General features: G+C 47.7%; 1 protein-coding gene across 2 annotated transcripts in view; it reads left to right on the forward strand.

The window, feature by feature from the left end:
- The window catches only part of Specc1l (sperm antigen with calponin homology and coiled-coil domains 1 like), a 106,251-nt gene extending 88,786 nt beyond the window's left edge, over positions 1-17,465 (forward strand). For both annotated transcript variants that reach the window (XM_057751045.1, XM_057751044.1), the window contains 3 exons: positions 12,695-12,811; positions 13,469-13,528; positions 14,952-17,465. In XM_057751045.1, coding sequence (XP_057607028.1) covers positions 12,695-12,811; positions 13,469-13,528; positions 14,952-15,041 — 267 coding nt within the window. In that variant the 3' untranslated portion in view covers positions 15,042-17,465. The remainder of the gene's footprint in view (positions 1-12,694; positions 12,812-13,468; positions 13,529-14,951) is intronic.
- The last annotated feature ends 3,852 nt before the right edge of the window (positions 17,466-21,317 follow it).

Raw genomic sequence — 21,317 nt, forward strand, 5'->3', positions numbered from 1 at the left:
AAGCAAAGAGCATAGACCTTTCTGGAGAGAAGGATGGCTCATCAGGATTAGCATGGTGGCTTCAGAAAGGATGCAGGGGGAAAACAGTGTTTGGAAGCAGAGTCTAGGTAATGAATGAACTTTCGAGTTTTTACTATTTCAGTGCCCAGTGTTTTTATCTCTACACTCGTAGAGGAGATTAAGTGTAGAGCTAAGGGCCAAGTGGGACGAGGTGTTGCTCTCAGTCTTGGTACTGAGTGACAGTGATACTTTGGGGTTCCACCTGCTAAGTGGGGTGCTTGTTAGGAGCATCTCTGTAATGCCAACCCCTTCAAGTGCCTCAACTTGTGAAGAACCTTTTCTGTTTCTGTTCTAAACCATGACCTATGTACATAACCACTGACCATGGGCAGCTGGAGAGGTGATTAGATACAAGTAGAAACGACTTATAATCCAGAGCATGACCTTTGTCCTCAGGAACTTTGTGCCTTTTCCTGGGCATAATTTAACTGTTTTTTAATGGCTCAGATTTATCTTAGCAAATATTTTTACTTACATCAGCATCGAGTTTTGCGTTCCCTTTGTACTTCTGTTGCCTTTGCTTTTCTTTTATGGTTCTTGACCCTTTATATCTTGTTACATCCTGTGTTGTATACCAAGAAAATAGCAAGAAAAATTGGTAACAAACTCATTTGCAAAATAAAATCAGAAACGTATGAAGTGGCACACACAGGGCATCTGTGGTGGAGTCTATGTTCCCCTTTAAGTCCTGGGTGAGCTCTGTCCACCATAACATACATCTGGTCCACAGTAAAGTCTCCTGTGCTTTCTCTTAACAATCTGTTGTATTAAAGGAAAGTGAATTGTGAGGTTTGGGACTTAAAGGAAGCAAGAGGTGGCAGCACGTTGCCACCTTCTCAAAGGTTTTGCCATTTCCTTCTGCCAGAACTGCTTGGTAAGGTGTGCAGAGTAACACTCACAGGTTTAAGAGGACAACTCGGTCCTTGCTGCAAACAACAAAAGAGGTTCATCGTAAGGTGAGCATGCTACGCAGAGCATCTCTTTCCTGAGATCATTTCCTTTCCGAGCTCCTGTGAGACCACAGGCATTTCACATCCAGGATGTCTGCACTTGGATGGCCTTGGTGTGCTGGGTCAGGCTAAATGCATTACCCACATTTCAGAACTAGGAAAAGAACAATGGTCCTCCCAAGTCTCCTGTGCCATCTCCGTGTGAGAGGTTGGGGCAGCAGGTAAGCTTTCTAAATGTGAGTTCCAAGAGAGAAGTGATGTGTCCAAGTTGCAGAGGAGTTCACCGTCAGTACAGTGGTTCAGATCTTCTCACTTTGTATTGTATTGGCTAGTAGCATGCTGTGGTCTTGGGGTTATATTCAGCCTGTACTTTTAGATGCTCTGGGCTTTCTGGGTTTGTACGTCTTTTGGTGTTTTCTTATGCCTGCATATTATTCATCAAGTCATGGCTGACACTTGAAAACCATCCAATTTTCTGATGAAGTCCTTAGGTAGGATGAAGCCCACTTTTGAAGAGTCGTTTTGGGAAGCAAAGTCATGCAAGTGCTGTTCCCTGAATATACACTGTGAGGGCCCATGACAGAAGCTTTCTTCATGCTGGGCGTGGCTAGAGAAGAGGAATTGGAAACCGCTGTGGCTATCTTTTGGTACCCGGAAGCCTCTCCCATGGGTGGGGAAGCAGTATTTTATATTTGTTCTATGCTTTTGGTTGAATCAACACCTGTCTTGTGGTCAGGAGCAAGGAAGGCAAGAGAAGGTACAATATACCCAGCTCCAGTAAGAAGAGCTTTACCGACTGTCCTGTTGATCCTCATACTTGGTTGTTGTTCTCATTTGTGTGTGAGAAAAGTGAGGCTCATATGAGTGAAAAGCCATGTGTTAAGGTCTTCTGGCTAGAGCATCAGAGGCTCTGCCCATAGGAGACTGAAACTCATGATGCTCTGACCTCACTTGCCCTTTTCAGTGATGTTTACTGAGAAGGTGATTTCACATCCATATTGATTTACAATAGAGAGCAGTTAGCTTCTAAAGAGGTGCATCCCTTAATGGGAGTTCTAGCATGGGTTGAAGAGCCTTCGTGGAGAAGGTATTTGAACAAGGTTTCTATGTTGGTTGCATGAGGTGCCTTGGTAGAATTCACATCCCACACTTTCAGATCCTGAACACAAAATTGATGACTTTTTTCACCTAAAAGTAAACTGAAAAAAACCTCCAGGGATGTTTCATAATGCTTAATTTTCTTCCCCTCAAACATGACCTATTCCCTTAAGTGTTTGGGACAGGTAGTGATTTCCACACAGTCGCTCTCTCATCTTGCCCTGCCAAGTCCTTCCCAAAGCACACACCAGGGCAGATGTTAGAGTTACTGTGTCTGCTCTCTAAAGTCAGAATTACATCTGAGTGGTTAATAACCCCTGGCAGAGCAAAAGTAAATGGAAAGCAAAACTCGTTCTTAACTTGCTAACAAACCTGCTCACACACGGTGTGCCCTTAGTTCATCCTCAGCTGCAGCCCAGCGCCAGTCTCTTCCCAGAAACTCGTGAGGTCTCAGAAAACCAACACTTCCAGTCCTCTGTGCTCCGCCATGACAAAGTTACTGCTTGTTAGCAGGGCTCGTGGGAAGCAAAAGACAGGATCCTTATTTCTTAGGATGGCATTTGCTAACTTACTCTGAACTATCCTCTCAAAATAGGTTAATTTGACTGAAAAAAAGTTTGCAAAGCCATTAACACCCCCAAACATGCCTCATTTTACTTTTTATATTGTTTTTATTGAGCTATATATTTTTCTCTGCTCCCCTCCATTCTTCTCCCCTCCCCTTCTACCTTCTCCCATGATCCCCACAATCCCAATTTACTCAGGAGATCTTATATTTTTCTACTTCCCATGTAGATTAGACCCATGTATGTCTCTCTTAGTGTCCTCATTGTTGTCTCGGTTCTCTGGGATTGTGAATTGTAGGCTGATTTTTCTTTGCTTTATGTCTAAAAGCCACTTATGAGTGAGTACATGTGATATCTGTCTTTCTGGGTCTGGGTTACCTCACTCAGTATGATGTTTTCTAGATCCATCCATTTGCCTGCAAATTTCAAGATGTCATTTTTTTCTGCTGTGTAGTACTCCATTGTGTAAATGTACCACATTTTACTTACTCATTCTTCAGTTGAGGGGCATTTAGGTTGTTTCCAAGTTCTGGCTATGACAAACAATGCTGCTATGAACATAGTTGAGCACATGTCCTTGTTACCTTGAACATCCTTTGGGTATATACCCAAAAGTGGTATTGCTGGTTCTTGAGGTAGGTTAAGAAATTGCCATACTGATACTATGTTTTATTTTTTATGATGCTTCAATATATTTGAAGCTTTAAACTAGCTGGGGGTATTATTATTTGAACATGGTTGTGTCTTTCAAAGTTAGGGACAGCATCTCACTGTTGGAGTTTGGAGAAGCTGTTCATAAGGTCGATGTCTCAGGTTTCTGTGAAGGTACTAGGTCTGCTCAGTCTCCCACTGGTAAAGAAAGCCATTTGATACTCTGCCACTTACCCCATAATATTTTATTTTGTTGTTTTTAAGAAGTAATTTCTTAGGGATGGGCCATAATACATCCCCATAAATAGCTTCATGAAGCAACTACATTTAAGCTATGTGACCTTTTAGTAAATATTCTGAAGAACTAATTGCTACAGAGCCCTACCTGGCATATCGAGATACTGGGTGTAAAGTACTGCAGGATACGTGATAATTTGAAAAATTGTGGGAAAACACATTTATTAAGGGTTACCATTTGTGAATTTGATATCCAGTGGTATTATGCATACAGTGCTGTGCATGGCCACCACTTCCTAGCTCCAGAACTTTCCATCAGCACCCAGTGGAAATCTTCCACACAGGAAGTTGTCACTCTCCTTTCTTCTAGTACCCGGCAGCCATTAATCACGTTCTATGTGTTTCGTTTAGTGTCAAGACTCACTCATGTTGTAATGTATCAGCACATGGTTCCTGTCTATGGCTGACAAATATTCTCTTGTGCAGAAAGACTACATTCCATTTACCCATTCGTGGTTATATGGAGTGTTTCCCTTTGGAAGCTGTTGTGGTTGCAATGTTGCTTTGACTGTTGCTATACAGGTGTTTATATGAGCATCTGTGTTCAGTTCTTCTAAACCTTTAATACAGGAGTACAATCACTAGTCATACAGTGACCATGGTTGGCTGGCTGAGGACTTGAGAGGCTCCTCAGTGACTCCAGTGCCTGGCATTTGTCTTTGGACACTGGTGGTGGGGATGGCACCCAGGACGTACACTGAACCACCGAACTGCACCCCTAGCCTATTTTCCTCTGCTGTTTTTAAATAACAGCCATCTTAATGAGTGTGAACTAGCATCGCATGGTGGCTTCCAGTTTCATTTTCCAAATGATATGTGGTGTTGAACACCTTTTCATAGGTGTATTGGCCACTTTAATGTCTTCTTTAGAAAACTGGCTGTTCAAGTTCTTGCCCATTTAAGTTTATGCAGATAAATAGGTTTTCCTTCTGTGGTAATACTGAAAGTTTGTTCGTCATGGGAATAAAACACTTTCTTGTATACTCCCTCCAGCAACCCATCATCTGCATAGGATCCTCCTACCCCTCCACCAACTGGAGGACTCTAAAACCACAGCTAGCTACTTGATTTCATCATAGCTCCGAGCATACTATCGACTCGCTCGAATTAAGATGCAAATAAATTCCACATTATATTTAGATAGCATGTCCTTTAAAATCTGTCTATAAATTCCTTTTTTCCTTGAGGTTTCATATCAGAGGAACTGTGTCATGTATACGCATCCCATGTTATAGATTCCCTTCTCTAATCCTGGTGCTTTTGTCCCTTGTGTGAACTGATGGGTAGATCTGGAAGGCAGATGTAAGCTGGGTATAGCCAGAATGGTCATCGTTCTGTGGTGTCCCTGCTGGTCACCGCTATTCTTTCTGAACAATGTCTCTCTAACCCCAGCAGTCTCCAGATCATTAGTATAAAATGTCTTTACAGGGAAATTCTTATCAGCTGTTTGGTTATTCTTGCTAGTTTTTTGGTTGGCTTGACCCAGTTTTGGTCAGGAAAGTCCTTTTGGGTTTATTGTCTTCCTTGATTCTCTAGCTTTCAGGCTGGTCTGGTGGGTCCCTTTTTTTTTTTTTTTTTTAATGGTGCCCTGACCTTCACAGCTTTAGGATTGAGCCAGTGTCTTAGTTAGGGTTTCTGTTGCAGTGAAGCGGCAAAGAGACACCATGACCACAGCAACTCTTATAAAGGAAAACATTTAATTGGGGTGCCTTACAGTTCAGGGATTCAGTCCATTATGGTCATGGCAGGATGCAGGCAGGCAAGGTGCTAGAGAGGTAGCTTAGAGTACATCTTTCAGGCAGGAGGAAGCGGTGTGTCTCACTGGCCAGTATCTTGAACATCTGTAAGAGCTCAAAATCTGTCCCCACCATATAGTTCCTCCAACAAAGCCACACCTCCTAATAGTATTTATGGGAGCCAATCACATTCAGACTACCACAGTCAGGTGGAAGAAAACCTGAAAAACTTGGAAGGTGATTGTGGTGCACAATGAGGACTAAGGGTCTCCAATAAGACACGAGGCCCTGCCCTTGGAGGCTCACCAGTTCTGTCATGGATGCCTGACAGGAACTTGAGGAAAGGTATTTGTTGATGGTTTCATGGCTACTTGACCCCATGTACTTGAAGCAGCTGGAGTGTATGGTAGAGACGGCTGTTTACTTTTGATGATGAGGGTTCACAGAACATGACATGGAGCCAGGGATTAATGCATCTCGAGAGCTCACTCCCAATGGGCCTCTTTCTTCCACGATAGTCCCTACCTCCTGCAGTTTTCACAGCCTTCCCAAATAGTGCCACTAACTGGGAAACAGGTGCTAAAAACGAGCCTGTGGGGTTGCTTATGTTTATATTGACAGCAGGTCCCAGTGTCTGACTTCGTGGCGTATCTTCTTCCCCCTGGTTGGTCTCCAGAAGGAAAGAACATGGTGACTCAGGGCTCCCACACCTCCCCTCTGGCCTTCTTTAAACAGCACTGGGGGAACGATTAAAAAAGTTTATTTTCAGTTTTTTTTTTATAAATCCCTCCCCCCAGCATTTCACACCCAAGCTCCCAAACAGCCTACATGCCCTGTCCCCTGGTGAGAAGATAGGCACCTGGAGAAACTCACTCCTGCTCCTGCCTGTTGGGTTTCTTTTTCACTTTATATCACAAAACTGGTTGTTAATGGAGATGGCTGTACCGTGTGTGGTCTACAGATTGTGCTTTCCATAGCCAAGGGCATACGGAAGTAGATGATGAAAGATGAGTCATGCCCTCTGGCTTCTTGCCAGATGCCCATAAAATGGCATTTCCTTAAATAGATCAGACCTTTAATAGCTATTTAAAGAACATGTGGTCTTTCTTTAGATGTGTATTTGGTGGCCCTTAATTAAATTTCAGACAAATTCAAACATTTTTAGAAGTGTGTGTGCGTGTACATATGTGTGTACACTTGCATGCGTGTATGTGTCTGTGTTATGTATGTGCATGTTTGTGTGTACCTGGGTGCACATGCATATGGCTAGAGGTCTATGACAGGTATCTTCCTTAATTGCTTTCTACCTTATCTTTTTGTAACAGGCTTTCTTACTGAACCTGGAACTCAACTATTAGACTAGATTGCCTGGGCAGCAAGCCCTGGGAGTCCTTCTGGCTCTTTGTCCCTGGTACTGGGATTGCAGGCTTGTGCCACTGCCCCCAGCTTTGTATGTGAGTCCTGTGACCCTTGTTCACATGACAAGCACATCACTGACTGAGCTATCTTCCCAGTCCCCAGTTTTAGGTATTTTGTGGCATTTTAAATACATATTGAGATTTCTGTACGTCTTGGCTTTCATATCCTACTCCTAAACTCCCAGTGCTTTCAAGGGAATAGGAAGACAGGCCCATCTGATGGCCACTGGCAGAAGTTCATTCCTTGGAAAAGTAAAGGTACAAGGAACTGGGCTTCTCTGCTCCAGGCCATCTAAGGTGAGTGTCAAAGGTGACATCACATTTAACTGAGGAAAAGGTACTTTCTATATTCGGCACATGTCTTAGGGTTTCTGTTGCTGTGAAGAGGCACTGTGACCATGGCAGCTCTTAGAAGAAAACCTTTTCATCGAGGTGGCGGCTTACAGTTTCAGAGGTTCAGTCCTTTATCATCATGGCAGAGAGCATGGCAGCACACAGACAGACAGGGTGCTTGCTGGCAAAGTAGCCGGGAGTGCTACATCTTGTAGGCAACAGGAAATGATCTGAAAATCACACTGAAGGAAGCTTGAGCAAAAGAGAGCTCAAAGCCCACCCCTACAGTGACATACTTCCTCCAGCAGGGCCATACTTCCTCCTAGTGCCATTCCCCTTTAAAAAAATATTATTTGTTTGTTTGTTTATTTATTTATTAATTATGTATACAATATTCTGTCTGCGTGTATGCCTGCAGGCCAGAAGAAGGCACCAGGCCCCATTACAGATGGTTGTGAGCCACTATGTGGTTGCTGGGAATTGAACTCAGGACCTTTGGAAGAGCAGGCAATCTCCCCAGCCCAGTGCCACTCCCTTTGGTGGCCATTTTCTTTCAAACCACCACAGCACATTACTGTAGACATTTCCTGGCTGAAACTCTGTGTGGCTTCTTAAAGACATGGTTTCACTATGTAGCCCAGACTGGCTTGGAATTCTGGATCCTTCTGCCTCGACCTTGTGAATGCTAGGAGCGTAGGCCGGGGCCACCACATTTGGGTTCTTGTTGGACCTTTCTTGCATTTCCTGCTTTTTCTTTTCTTTGTAACATTTTATTTATAAAACCTGTTAAATTTTTATAATTTTATTCTCTCATACAACACATTCCTCCTACAGCTTCCCCTCCTCCCAGTCCTTCCCCATCTTCTCTCTCCCCCCAGACCCACTGCTCCTCCATTTCCCTTCAGAAAAGAGCAGGCCTCCCAGTGATATCCACCAAGCTCAGTATAATAAGATGCAGTAATCAAGGCTGGATGAGGCAGCCCAGTAGGAGAGCGCTCCTGTTTTCACAGCCATCACATACTCTTGTCTCTGTGTTCTATCCAGACATAGAGCTAACTGCTCTGTCGGGTAGGAAAGCCCAACTCTGGTGGAAACTCTGGTGAGAACCCGCACTAAAGAACTGGAACTGGAACTACTAGAATATTTCTTAGCTTCCTCCTGGCTTGTTTGTCTTAGAAACAGACTCTCATTCTGTTGTCCAGGCAGGCCTCAAACTCGGGATCTTCCTGCCTCAGCCTCAGAGTACTGAAATTGAATTTTGGTGGATGGCTGGTATGCGTCACCTTCCCAGCCCCTCCTGCTTCTTTTTCTGTTCCTTAAAGTTATTTTTTAAAAATATTTATCTTTTTACTTCTAATTACGTGTGTCTGTGTATGGGATATGTGCATTTGAGTGCAGGTGTAGATGGAGGCCTGAGACATTGGAGCTAGAATAGTAAGTGACCTCGTGGGTGCTGGGGACCAAACTTGGGTCCCTTGGAAAAACAATACATGCCCTTAAAAGCTGAGCCATCCTCCAACCCCAAGATTTATTTTAATTATGTGTGTATGTCCATTGATTGCCAGAGGAAGCCAGAGGTGCCCGGGTAGTTGTGAGCCACCTGGTATAGGTGACAGGAAACTGCCGAAGAATTGGCAGTGTTGCCTCGACCAGTAGAAACTCTATACAGAAATTGGTGTGCATGTTTTTCTCCAGAAAAGTAACTTTGGGCCTGATGGCATGGTTCAGTGCGTAAGTGTGACCTGAGTGTGATCTTGGGATTTACATGATGGAAGGAGAGAGCCAACCCCTACAAGCTGTCTTCAGACGTATAGGGTGCACATGCACGCACAGTGGCAGCTGTTCTGTATGGGTTGGGAAGTGACACCTTCAGCCAGGAGCCCTTTCTTAGCCTGCAGTGTAGAGTACCTCTGGGGAGAGCCCCGCAAGAGTGGGATTTGCCTGAGCACCAAAGGTTGCTTTGTAAAACCTAGAAATTCCATTGTAGATCCCTTGAACTAAACGCCTTGTAGAAAGAGTGGCTGAAAGTCTGGCACTATTCCTGTTACAGGCTATGGCCTTTGTGCTATGCTCGCCTCTTAATTGGCCATTGCTCACTGGAACATCAGAGTTTTCGTGTCCTCTTAGCCTCTGAGCAACACTACGGCATTAGTTACTCTCTTCTTGGCCTTTCGTGGTGCTGGGGATTACACCCGGGGCCTCATGCAGTGATAGGAACGTTCCTACCACTGAGCTGCACCACAGCCCTTATCTTCTGAACACCGCCTTCCTTCGCGTGCTAGTTCCTCTCCCACTCTTTGCTCCTCTTCATGCCTCATTAAAGGTTCTTTTCTTCAGCATGGCCACTGCTCTGGGGAGTTCCAAGACCTCCTTTCTCCATCTGCTCCTCTCACCATCCCTGGGTAACTGGGACTGTGGTAGTCCTACATTTTCTCCTTCGCTCAATTCTCTCATGACTCCTGTACCCATATCGGTGCTACTAGGCCCCTCTGTCTGTTTATAAAATAGCTTTAAGTTACTGCATCTAAAATGTACCTCCGGTGTGCTCAAACCCTGTTTCCAGTGAATTCTACTTCTGCGAAGGTCACTACAGGTGTTTGTAGTGACCCTCTGGGGAAGCTAAGGGTTATCCTTGGTACAACATGCACTTCCCCTTCATGCCTCTAACTTGTCACCAAAAGGATTTGCTTTAGCTCTCAGTTACCTCTGTAGCCTGTCTCCCCCCCCCACCCCCGCCACAGATCTCTGCGGTCAGCAGTGCCCCCACACACATACGCAGCCCCAGCCCCCCAACTCCCATTGGCTCTTCTGATTCCCTTTTGATTCCTGTGTAGCCACACTTCCCCCTGTGGCCTTCTTTTGGCCCTGGGCTGTGTCTTCCACACGTGGGCTTGTTCTATTTGTCAGCCACCCCCGAGTGCCAAGGCCTAACCCCAGGACCTGGCCTCTGGTGAGAATCCGTCAGATGGGCAAATGGTCCCCAGAAAGAAGAACTGTGCCCCGCACCTTCCCCCTCCTGTCATCTACCCAGGTTCAAGTCCCCTCATCCAGGTGATCCCAGGTGCCAGCTTACACATAAGCCTTTATTTAGACACAGACCTGAGGTTGTCACTGTCCTCTCAGGGACTCTGGGCCCTTTGCTCATTGCTTGTTTCATCCCTTGAGAATTTTGTACAGTGTGTTTTGATCATACCCCACCACCACCACTCCTTCCAGATCCACTCCCCAATTCCCTACCCATCCGCCTTGTGTCTTTTTTTTTCTCCTTGTTCTATGGTGACCTCGTAAAGCCTTATTTAAGACCTGCAGAAACATCCACTTAGGCGGCCATGCCAGTCTTGTTGTTTTGAAACAAATGATAGATTGGGTGTCTTAGTGTCTGCCTTCTACACAGTGAATAGGCAACTTGAGGACTCTTCAGGTGTCTCCTAGAGACATAGCAATTCATCATGCTGGGCTGACATTTCTGTATCTGCTTTACTGAAGCCAGGGACAGCTGCTATCAGTTGTGTGTCCAGGAAGTGTGAGACCTGGCCCTCCGCCATCCACAAACTTCGCACAGTAGTATTGATTTGGGTTTTCCTGAGTCACAAAATGGTTCAGTTTTTACTAATTGCCAGTCACACCAAAGGGTGGCATTTTATTTGGCCATTGTGGGCAGGTAAAGTGGCTGAGATTGTGTAGAGCAGCACCCCCAGGACGGCCCGTCTGTCTTTGCTCTTGGCCTCCGAGGGGATGTTTAGCTTTGTACTTGTAGAGACAGAACATCAGGCTGCACCTGCCATACTGTGCAGTACAGGAGAGAAACAGTAAGAAACAGCTGGTTCTGGTCGCAGCAGACTTGGTGAGGGGCCCAGGATTTCCCACCCCTCCCAGCAGCCTGGAGCCTCTCATAGTTCAATTTTGGGAACAGGTGGTAGTCTCTGCAGGGTGGGGCCCTTGGGCCTTCACTGGGTGACGAAAGGAAAAGCTGTTTCTCTGGTGACTTGGTGTGACTTTTTATTAGTCAGTGTGTTTCTTCTCCAGTCTGTTTACCAGTTCTGACATTGTATTGCTGGACTGTAATAAGCAGTGGTGGAGAGCTTCACACGTGGGCAGGGGTTTCCTCTCTGACTTTTTAGCACCGAGCTCTTTTTTTCCTTTGCAAGCCAGCCTGGTGTTTGCAGACCTTTGTAAATTCAGCTGACATTATTTTATTAGTAGCAAGACTTTCCGCCCTGACCATTAACAAGAGTTAAACATCTGGAGTGGCTGAGGCAGGATACCTGCTGTCTTAGGCTTGAAGGCTTCTCCCCTCTGTCCAGGGAGCACTCCTGTGTCCAGGCCTGGCATCCCTCCCTGCTGAGTGTTTTGGGAGTAGGTCTGGGCAGAGGCTAAGCTGGTACTTAGGGTTCCTTTGGGTTCAGTGCTTAATGGCCTCACAGCCCTTAGTCACCACCTCACTCCTAAATAGCACACTTCCAGCCACCAGGGGGGTGGGTACTCAAGACTCAGCCAGCATATCTAGATTTGGGCATTATTTTGATCCGAAATGTTAGCACAGAGTATCAAACAAACACCTCTCCCCTGGAAGCCCAGGATCCTTGCTTGGTCAAGCCCGGAGCTGCATCCTGCCTCTGTTTGGAGAGGAGGAGCAGGGGAAGGAGGCCCAGGGACAGCAGCAGCAGCTTCTCCCACAGCAGGGTGGGGCTTGTCTGGAGGAAGCGGGCCTTAGCCAGGCAGCTGAGGTGCAGGAGCCTCTGCTGCGAGACGCAGTGACGTTAGGCACGTCCACAACCCTGTGAGAACTGCCTCTGTCTCCGGGAGCAAAAGGGGGCACCGACACAGGAAGAAGGGGTTTGTCTTTTTCCAGCAGTGAATGACCTCGACTGATACTGCCACAGAACTCTGTGTGTCACTAAAAAACTTCCTGCCCTGTTGTCTGCACAAAGCCTAGGCCTTAGCTTCTACATCAGTCACTTAGATGCGAGCCCGAGAAGGATGATGGAAAGATTTTTCTTTTTAATTTAGTACCATTAGTGGCCTTTTCTCTTTGGTATTCTGTAAACAAGAGACCTTTCATGTTTGTTTTATACCGGATCTTGTATGCCGTGTCATTCTTCAGTCCTGGCCCATTCAGTTCTCCCGTGTACTTCATTCTTGTCTCTTTCCTGTGCCGAAGTCTGGACTACTTTGTAAATGCAGTATGATTCCAGGTGTGTATCACAATGCCTAGCTTGAAAAATCTTTGAAATGTTTTAATAAGTAATGAGGAGCCTCATTGGTTGTCACTGGCATCTGGCAGTCAGTATTGTTACCATAGCAAGCCTTGGAGAGGCCTTTCCATGTGTAGAACAGCTTATAGATCATGTCTCTGGCCCACGCCTTACCAGGCAGGAATACCAAGCTTCAGCTAGTAGGTAGGTGGGTTGCAAGATCACAAAACGCCTAGTGATGGTCACAGGGTAAGTACTGGGACACGGCCCACAGCACGCTCTGGTTCGTCCAGAGTGAGGTCACAATGGGAGGCCTTGGTGTCCTCCTTACACAGCACTCCTCAGAGAAGACCAGAGCTCACACCGCGTTTCTCTTCTCTCTTTCCTCAGAATATCGACATCACAAACTTCAGCAGCAGCTGGAACGATGGGCTGGCTTTCTGTGCACTGCTCCACACCTATCTCCCGGCCCACATACCCTATCAGGAACTCAACAGCCAAGACAAGGTGAGGCAGAGCTAGGGATGGTGCCTGATTAGTGGGTCGCTCCCTCCTGTCTTGCCACATAGCAGCCTGTCTGGGCTCGTTACCCTGGGATTGGCTGTTACCACTCAGCCAGTCAGTCCTGGATCTACCCAGAACTGCCCATTTAACATCATTCCTAGTGGGAGTAGTTGGTTCTTCCTGAGTGACAACTTTTAGGATCAAAGACTAAGAAGTTTGAGAGGAAGCTGACTGGCATGAACAGTCAGGGCAGTGCCAGCTAGCCTGGGCTAACCTTCTGCTCACAGCCTGTTCTATACCATGGGTCTCAGAAATGAGAAGGCAGCCATTCTTCTAGTCCAGGCTGTAGCTGCAGTATCCCACTCAAAGGGTTCTGCAGCTCCCCCACTTTACCTTACTGCAGCCTAAGCCCTGTAGAAAACCCTTGAAGTTCCCAAGGGGGAGAATAACCTTTGGGCAGGCGTGTGCTTCAGCTTTTGGGACCTGTATCCGGTTAGCTGAGGCCCTTGTGCTAGAATGCAGCTTTCTGAGTAAGGAAAGAATAAGTAGATAGAGCTGGAGCTGACAGAGGCGGGTTGTCAAGACCCATGAAGGGGTTGCTGTCTGTCCTTCCTGATCTTCAGATGTCTATTCACTGCACTGACATGATTTCTTTTGCAGAAAAGGAACTTCACCCTGGCTTTCCAGGCAGCTGAAAGTGTTGGAATCAAATCCACCCTGGTAAGCCCACAACTTACTGAGGAGTTGCTGGCAGTGCCTTCTGCCTAGGCGAAGTGGTCACAGGTGGGCTGGGCTAAGGGTGTGGAGTGCTCGTGGGAGCTCAGCTGCTGCACCAAATGCTTCTCTAAGGAAGCATTCAAGCTTGTGATCATGGTCCCAACAGCTCTTGTGTGGGGCTATTCCCCATGATTATCTGTTCCTTAGCAGAATCTCTGGGTTCATGGGGGAAAGCATCACTGTTCAGTGCACTCTGCACAGGGCTGTGTGTCTTTTGCTGGTCTAGATAGAGGCCGAGGGCCAGGAGCATCCTGAGTCCAGAAGACACTCTGTAGGTTGCACAGCCCTGCCCACAGTTCCTCACAGGACATAGGAAGGTGCTGAAGATGCTGCTCATGGTGCAGGACACCAGTGGTGGGAAATGACGTCCTTTCTTAGGCTTCTGCCCTGCTGACCCCAGCGGGGCTCACACAGACAAGAACCTGACAGCAGCTCTTGCTGTCCTCCACAAACAAGCCTGTTGCTTCCAGATGCAAAGAGATGCTTCACCACCTAGAGGGACAGTGCCCAGATTTGCTCCTGTAACCCTGTGAGACACGAACATTCTTAGGGCTCTAGGATACCTGCAGTTCTGCAGGCCTGCCTCCTCTGCCCTGGGTACCCATTACCTTGACCTGCAGCGACCGTGTGGGCTTTGAAGAAGTATTTACATTCTTAGTAATACTATAACAGTGTTTGCCTGTAATGGCATCTTCTGAATTCATAGAAGCAGGCTTGCTTATGGTAGCTTTTATCGCTCCGTGTAGGAAGAGATCAGGTACATATTACAGCAGGACATTTCATACCACATACAAAGTATTCTCATACATGAAAAGTGGCTAGGTGTTTGAGCCTAAAAAGGAATAGTTGTCAAGATTTATTCACCAAGCCTTATTTCCTGAAGTCTTAAGTTGCTCACGCTAGCCCTTCTCAACCCAGACGCTCAGGGACACTTCTGGGTTCCTCGGCTGTGAAATAGCCCTCAGACTACCTGGCTCTGCTTTTTAATTTGCAGCAGGCACTTGTGACAGGTGCTCAGGTCCACACCACAGGTCACTAGTACTCTGCAAAAGGAACTGAAAAAGAAAATCTTTGCTAACTTCTGACACACCGTGGTACTGTGACCCCAAAGGGAAGTCTTTCAGGCCTTGGCAAGCCATGGCTGGAACAGAGAGGAGACCCTGGTGGTGCAGGAGTGTGACTTGGAATGATCCTGATTGGAAGGCATGTTCACAGGGGCTGTTGTGGAGGTAGAGCAGCTACTCAAGGCCTGTCCTCTGAAAGAGGCAGTAAGCCTTAGACTAAATGCTGTCTGTGTTTGTTGGGACTAGAAGCCCACATGACCTGGGAAGGCAGATGAGTCCTAACCGAGCCTCTTCTCTACCAGGACATCAATGAGATGGCGCGCACCGAACGACCTGACTGGCAGAACGTAATGCTGTATGTCACAGCCATCTACAAGTACTTTGAAACCTGAGCACACAGGAGGAGCTGCTGCTACCAGCTACGGACCTCTGCAGTCACCAAGTGACAACACCATTAGCTAGAACCCCTAAAGCTTTCAGCGACTCTGGGCCTCTCTGCAGGGAGTGTGCTCAGCTCTAGGCCTCTGCATCGGAACTGGAACTGCAGACCAGGGCTCTTCCATATGGCCATCCTCGGGAGCAGGAAACACAGCCCATAGCCATCATACTTCCAGAGACCATCAAGCTCCATCTGTGCCCTGAAGTGTAAACATCAGGAAGGCTTGTGCCTGGCTCATCTTAGGAATTAAATTGTGGGAACCAGGGGTTAGTGAAAGCTTTAGCCATTGCAATTCTTGACTGTCATCTCTGTGATTCCCAATGCCGGGACAAAGCTGGCCTTGGTCCCTTTGTGTGGGCCTGGGTTCTAGAAGTGTGTTAGAAGAGAGTCATTAACCTTTCCAAGTGACAGGACTGTCCTAACCACCACAGTTTAATTTAGGAGTGTCAAAAACCCAGCATCTAGGCCCACAGATAGCTGAGTCTATACTGCCACCAAGCAGACTTTGTCATTGTCAAAAGAAGCAAGTGGCACACTCAATGGGTACTTAGCTACTTGCTTCTGGCCCCAGGCAAAAGACTGGTCCCAAGGAGTCCTAGTTAAAGTTGCTGTTTTATCAGAAGCAATATTGGGAAAATAGCTCCTATTCTGTTAGTACCAAAGTTAGTTGTGGCATAGAAATAAAACACAAAATGTGGGTGTTAGCATGGTGAGAATGAGGATTCATGCAGTAGGGAAAGGAGGAGGCGCGTTAGGGAGCCAGAGATTCAAGTCATTGATGGTTGCCCCTCCAGGGCAGGAGTTAAGACAGTGCCTTAGCCCTGCACCAGGACAGCGCACCCACGCCTACATGAGTATCCTGCATGTTGGTGGGGACTCTGGTAGAGGTGGCTCCATGCTGTGCCTGGCATGTGGGGCCTACATCACGAGCCAAGGCCTTACTCAATTCTGTTGATTTCTGGCTGGAATTAAGCAGCCCCTTTTTGGGAATAGGAAGCCCTTATCTCATGTGCCTGACACAGAACTGTTGTTTGAACAATGTCAAGACCTGCAACTTCCAGTATACACTTGTTTGCCACCTGCAAGACACCATGAGGAAGATCGACCATCGGTAGAAATGGGGTCACAGCCTCAATAACTAGATGGGTGCAGGAAAGGCCTCCCAGGAGGCATGCCCAGTTCAGACGTGCACTGAGTGAGGGTCTGTGTTCAAGCGTAAGGCTTCATGCTGGGACTGTGGTGTGTCTGGAACCTAGAGAAGAGAGTAGTTATTAGGACATGGGCTGTGTCTAGGTGTTCATCAGACAGCCAGTCCCTCCCATCCACCCTGCCCAAATGTCCAAATCTGGCAGCTCGCTCTGCAGTCTTCTGGTGACAACCCCTATTGTTCTGGCTGTCCCAGTGCCTCTCTGGTCTTCCTTGGCCCAGTTCTGTTCTTGCTCTTGTTCTGCTGCTGACCACCTGTCAGGGTGACTGGCTATCCATGAGAGAATTACTGTTCCAGATGAGTCCCCACTGACGTCTCTGAGCTTCCAGTGTCTGCTGTCACTTGCTTTCATCGAGGCCTGTCCACTGTGCACCAGGGTGTTGGACCTGAGGCCAGGCTTTATTTATTATGTCATGTTAAAGAGACTTTTCTGGACTTGCAGCCCACAGCTTCTGTCCCTTGCTGAATAATATGAGCCTAGCCTCATGCCAGAGTAGAAGTTGCCAGAGTTTTCTGAAAGTATCTGGAGTAAGTTGACTGCTGCTGAAGATTATGTCCGTATAGAGATAACGTTGATCCAGAATCTGTGGGCCTGGTATAGGCCTGGAGCCAGTAGCAGGGACTGGATGCTAGATGGTGAACTAGGAGGACCCCCTCCCACAGGCTGCCCATGTTTGTGTGAGGGGCCACAAGTCTTTTGCCTTCTGTAATAGGCCCCTAAAAGAGCACTGTTGGCCCTGTAAACAAGCTTGTAGATGGCCATGTGTGTTTAAAAGTAGTGTTTGGGAGTTGGTAGAGTGCCTATCTACAATGTACAAGGCCATGGGTCGATCCCCAACACCACGTGAACTGGGTGTGGTGGTGTATACCTGTAATTCCAATCCTTGGGAAGTGGAGGCAGGAAGATCAGGAGTCCAGGATTACTGTTGATGGCATGGTGGAATCAGTGCCAACCTTGGCATGGGAACCTGTCCCCCAAAAAAGTGATATTTGGAGGGTCCCTCATTCTAGCTTCCTGGGAAGCTCCAAGATACAAGCTTGCCCCTCTTCCCTAAAGCACAAATTCACTACAGAAGGGCCAGTACCTTTCTACTTTCTCAGTCACAGGCCTCTGCTGATGAATACTTTGTCATTTTGTTCTAGTAAATACTCTTGAATGTATTAAATTGTTGTGCTTTGATTTCCTAGTTTGTTCTCCTTCTCTGCTACCCCTCTGATCTTACACAAGCCAGAACACAAGCTCTGCTATGGAATTGGAGTAGAAGGCATGGGTGCCCCTGCCGTAGTACCCTACCATGTGGGCTCAGGCAGCTCTGGACAGAGGGCCGAGAAAATGGATGAGCCCAGAGGTTCTGGCCTACCCAGAAGCCACATGGTATCTGTGGCCAGTCTTAAGATCCCATCTTACGGCTAACACGCCCCACGGTGGAGTCCCTACATGAGTGAAGCCTCCAGCATAGCCCACACATTGGAACAGGATGTCCCAAATGTTTTTGTTTGCTTTTCTTTTCTTTTTATAAGTGTTAGCTTCTTAGAGATGGATTTCAGGATATGTAAAGCTATGGGGTTAGGGTATTCTATCTAGAGGCAGCTAGTTGGGCTTTTTTTTTTCCTGTGCATCTTTTTTGTTTCAGTGCTGGGGTTCAAACTCTGCAGGACCTCGCATGTGCTTTAACAAATTCTATACCTACCTCTGAGCTGTACTCCAGCTCCAAGTGTGGATCTTGTGTGCAGTGTTTTCGAATCCAGTGTGCTGATGTTGGACGCTTTCTCTCCTCTTTGCACATGTCACATGCAGGAGAGATCTATGGACTCAACATCTGTACACAGGGCATTTATGTTCAGCATCCTGCCTATGCATGATACTCTCCAGGATTTGGGGTCCCATGGCGGCCAAGACTCCAGCTGACCTGAGTTTGGATATGTCCTTAGAGTGCCCACAAGCCACAACCTCCAACACTTCAGGTGCCCAGGACAACCCACATGCCCCTAACTCAAGCCTGGGGCAGAGGGCTCTGCAGAATTTTTGGAGCTGTCGTGGCAGGGACTGGACCAGGACTATTCCAGCTCTTCCTCACTCTGAACACTGGATTTGTGTCCTCAACAGGACAACAGGAACCTGTTGCATGGCAAGAGGAGTGCTGACCTTCCTGTGGCACTTTGATCTGCCCCTGAGACGGCATTAGGGTCCTCCTTAGCCCTGCCAACTGCTTGTTGTATGCTGACCCCGAGGCATACATAGTTTATCTGCCGAGAGTTCTCAGTGATGGTATCTTTTCTTCTTTATCATAGATAAGGGATTGCCAGTCCCAGCCAGTACCTGGATAAGGGAGGTTTAGAGCTGTGAGGGGCAGCTCTATTGGAAAAGGAAAATAGGTTCCTAGGAAGGAAGGACTAATTAGAAAGCTTCCCAGACACCTGTATCTACAGCCTCTGGGAGCCAGGGCACCCAGCGGCCACCTCATGCCCCATTTTGACAGAATTGGCACTTCCCCAAAGTCTCAGAGGGGCTGCATTATTTGAGGTGGTTCCTCCAGCGGGAAGTGGTCAGGTGTGAATGGTCTCAGTGTGTGGCCACTATGCTAGGGTGTTGGGTGAAGGTGGAGTCCCAGACTGCTGTGATCCATTCTGATGGAACTCTGACAGCAGCAGGCTGGACTCCCCAGGAGGCCAGGCAGGGATGGGAGAGGAAGCTGCACTTCTTGGGGGTGAATTAGCATGTGGTTTACCAATGACTACCACCAGGCCCAAAGGGGGGAGGACTGGTCTTTGTCACCAAAAGTGCCTAGAGGGTGTCTGCATTGCCCTGAGTGTGAAAAGGGACCATCAGGGTTTCTGAAGTTTGGGAGCTGAGCCCTGGGAGAAAGAGAACAAGATCTTGGAAAGACTACAAGCCAGCGTGCTCTTCATTTTGTTTTTATGTGGGCTGGACCCTAGGGTCTTCCCAAGGTGGACAACTTTTCGAATATGCTGGAGCTGTTCTGACCTCTGTGGGCTCCTACTGTCAAGCATCCTTTAATGTGAGAGAGGCCTGGTGCGTCCCCAGGACTGGGGACGCAGCACAAGGAGGTGACTTAGGGCCATCATTGGGGTGATAAGTGGCAAACCCTGGCATAAGGAACTGCAGAGCACAGTTGCTTCCCACCGTGGGGCCAGGACAAGGTTGTGGACACCTCTGCCATTGGCCTGTCTACAGTACTGCACCAGGTGAGCTCCAGGGTTGCACTCCAGGGCCGCTGCTCTGTCCCAATGGTAAGAACAGTGGAGGATGGAGTGTTTTCTTGCAAAGCGATAGGTTGGGAGGGAATCACCCTCCTGTCTGCCCTGCTTTGGACAATTTGAGCTGCTTCCTCTCACAGTATTTTGCCTTTTCAGGGTGTCCCTCTAAGGATGAACTTAGCCTCTGGCTCACAGGAAGAAAATTGAGCACTTGGGGTGGCGTGGGGTTCTCAAGGGACTTGGCCCAGAGCCGACTAGGTCCATAGTCCCCAGTCTTGGCGTGTCTTATTCCCTGATGTGGCCCAGCTGGCCCTAGAGCAAACAATGAGGGCCAGAGGCCACGCAGGTGCATCCTGGGCAGGAACAAAGGGCTGGGGGTAGGGTGGAGGAGTAGGCTGAGAGTGGAATTCTGGGACACAACAGAACCCAGCTGGCCCCACATTTCGGGCTGAGGGGTTGGGACCTGGCCTTAAGGAAGGGTGGGCAGCTAAGAGACTGCCTGAGGCTATGCAAGGAAACCAAAGCCCAGAGCTAGAAACCAGGCAATCAGGGACCAAGTGCGCTCTCAGGCAGGATCCGCTAGGAACAGGCTTATACCTCTGCCTTTGAACCCTTTTCAGGAAGGCCCAGGCTCCCGATTGATCTCAGTACCCACGAAAAGCCCACATAACTAGGAAGGGAATCAGACCAAGACCAAAGTGAACCTTTAATGCATAGGAAGGCCTGAGTCAGCCTCTCATGGCTCAGCACAGCCCCTCACGGCCATGTGGGCCTACGGAGTTGAAGCCAAGCCAGGCTCTGCCTTACTGTGATGGCCTTAGGGCACAGTTTTCTTTCTTTCTTTCTTTCTTTCTTTCTTTTTTTTTGGTTTTTTTCGAGACAGGGTTTCTCTGGTTTTGGAGCCTGTCCTGGAACTAGCTCTTGTAGACCAGGCTGGTCTCGAACTCACAGAGATCCGCCTGCCTCTGCCTCCCAAGTGCTGGGGTTAAAGGCGTGCGCCACCGCCGCCCGGCCTTAGGGCACAGTTTTCGTGATGGGTTTCTACCCATCAGAACTTAAGGGTGAACTGCAAGGACCACTGGCTTTACTTTCCTGCGGGCCGGTATTGGAAAGGAGGCCTTACTCCTTGGGTAAGACATTGCTGCAGTATACCAGGCAAGACCCTCTAGGGCAGCGGTTCCCAACCTTCTTAATGCTGTGACCCTTTAATACAGAGTTCTTCATGTTGTAGTGGCCCCCAGCCATAAACTTATTTTCGTTACTACTAAGTAACTGTAATTCTGCTACTGTTAAGAATCAGTGCAAATATCTGCTATGTCCAATGGCTTTAGGTGGCTCCTGGACCCATGAAGGGTCGCAACCACAGGTTGAAAACCACTTCTCTAGAGGACTCCTGAAGTGTAAAGCAACCTCTGCTCTCCGCACTAGGAGCTACCGCTATATGCTACGGTATGGTCCTGTAGCACCTGCACTTCGAGACAGGAACTAGGCTGGTGATTTAAAAACATACAGAAACAGATATACAGGGACACGGGTCATCCTTGATGCAAGAATGCCCACTTTATTGTGTTCAGGGGCAGCTTATATAGTGCTCTGGCCACGTCCCAGCTCTCGGGATCTTTCAGCTGCAACCATCAGAAATCACTCCCCTGTCTCGTGCTCAGAGCAGCTGCAAACACAGGAAAACAAGTTTTGATCAGAGCAGCTGCAAGTTGTTTACAGGAAATTCAGGGTCTGAGGGTCTACAGTCCCCAACAGCTCCCCGTTTTCTATATAAGTAGCACTAATGTTCTTAACTGGCCC

Source organism: Chionomys nivalis, chromosome 19 (genome assembly GCF_950005125.1).
Source record: "Chionomys nivalis chromosome 19, mChiNiv1.1, whole genome shotgun sequence".
Lineage (NCBI taxonomy): Eukaryota > Metazoa > Chordata > Mammalia > Rodentia > Cricetidae > Chionomys > Chionomys nivalis.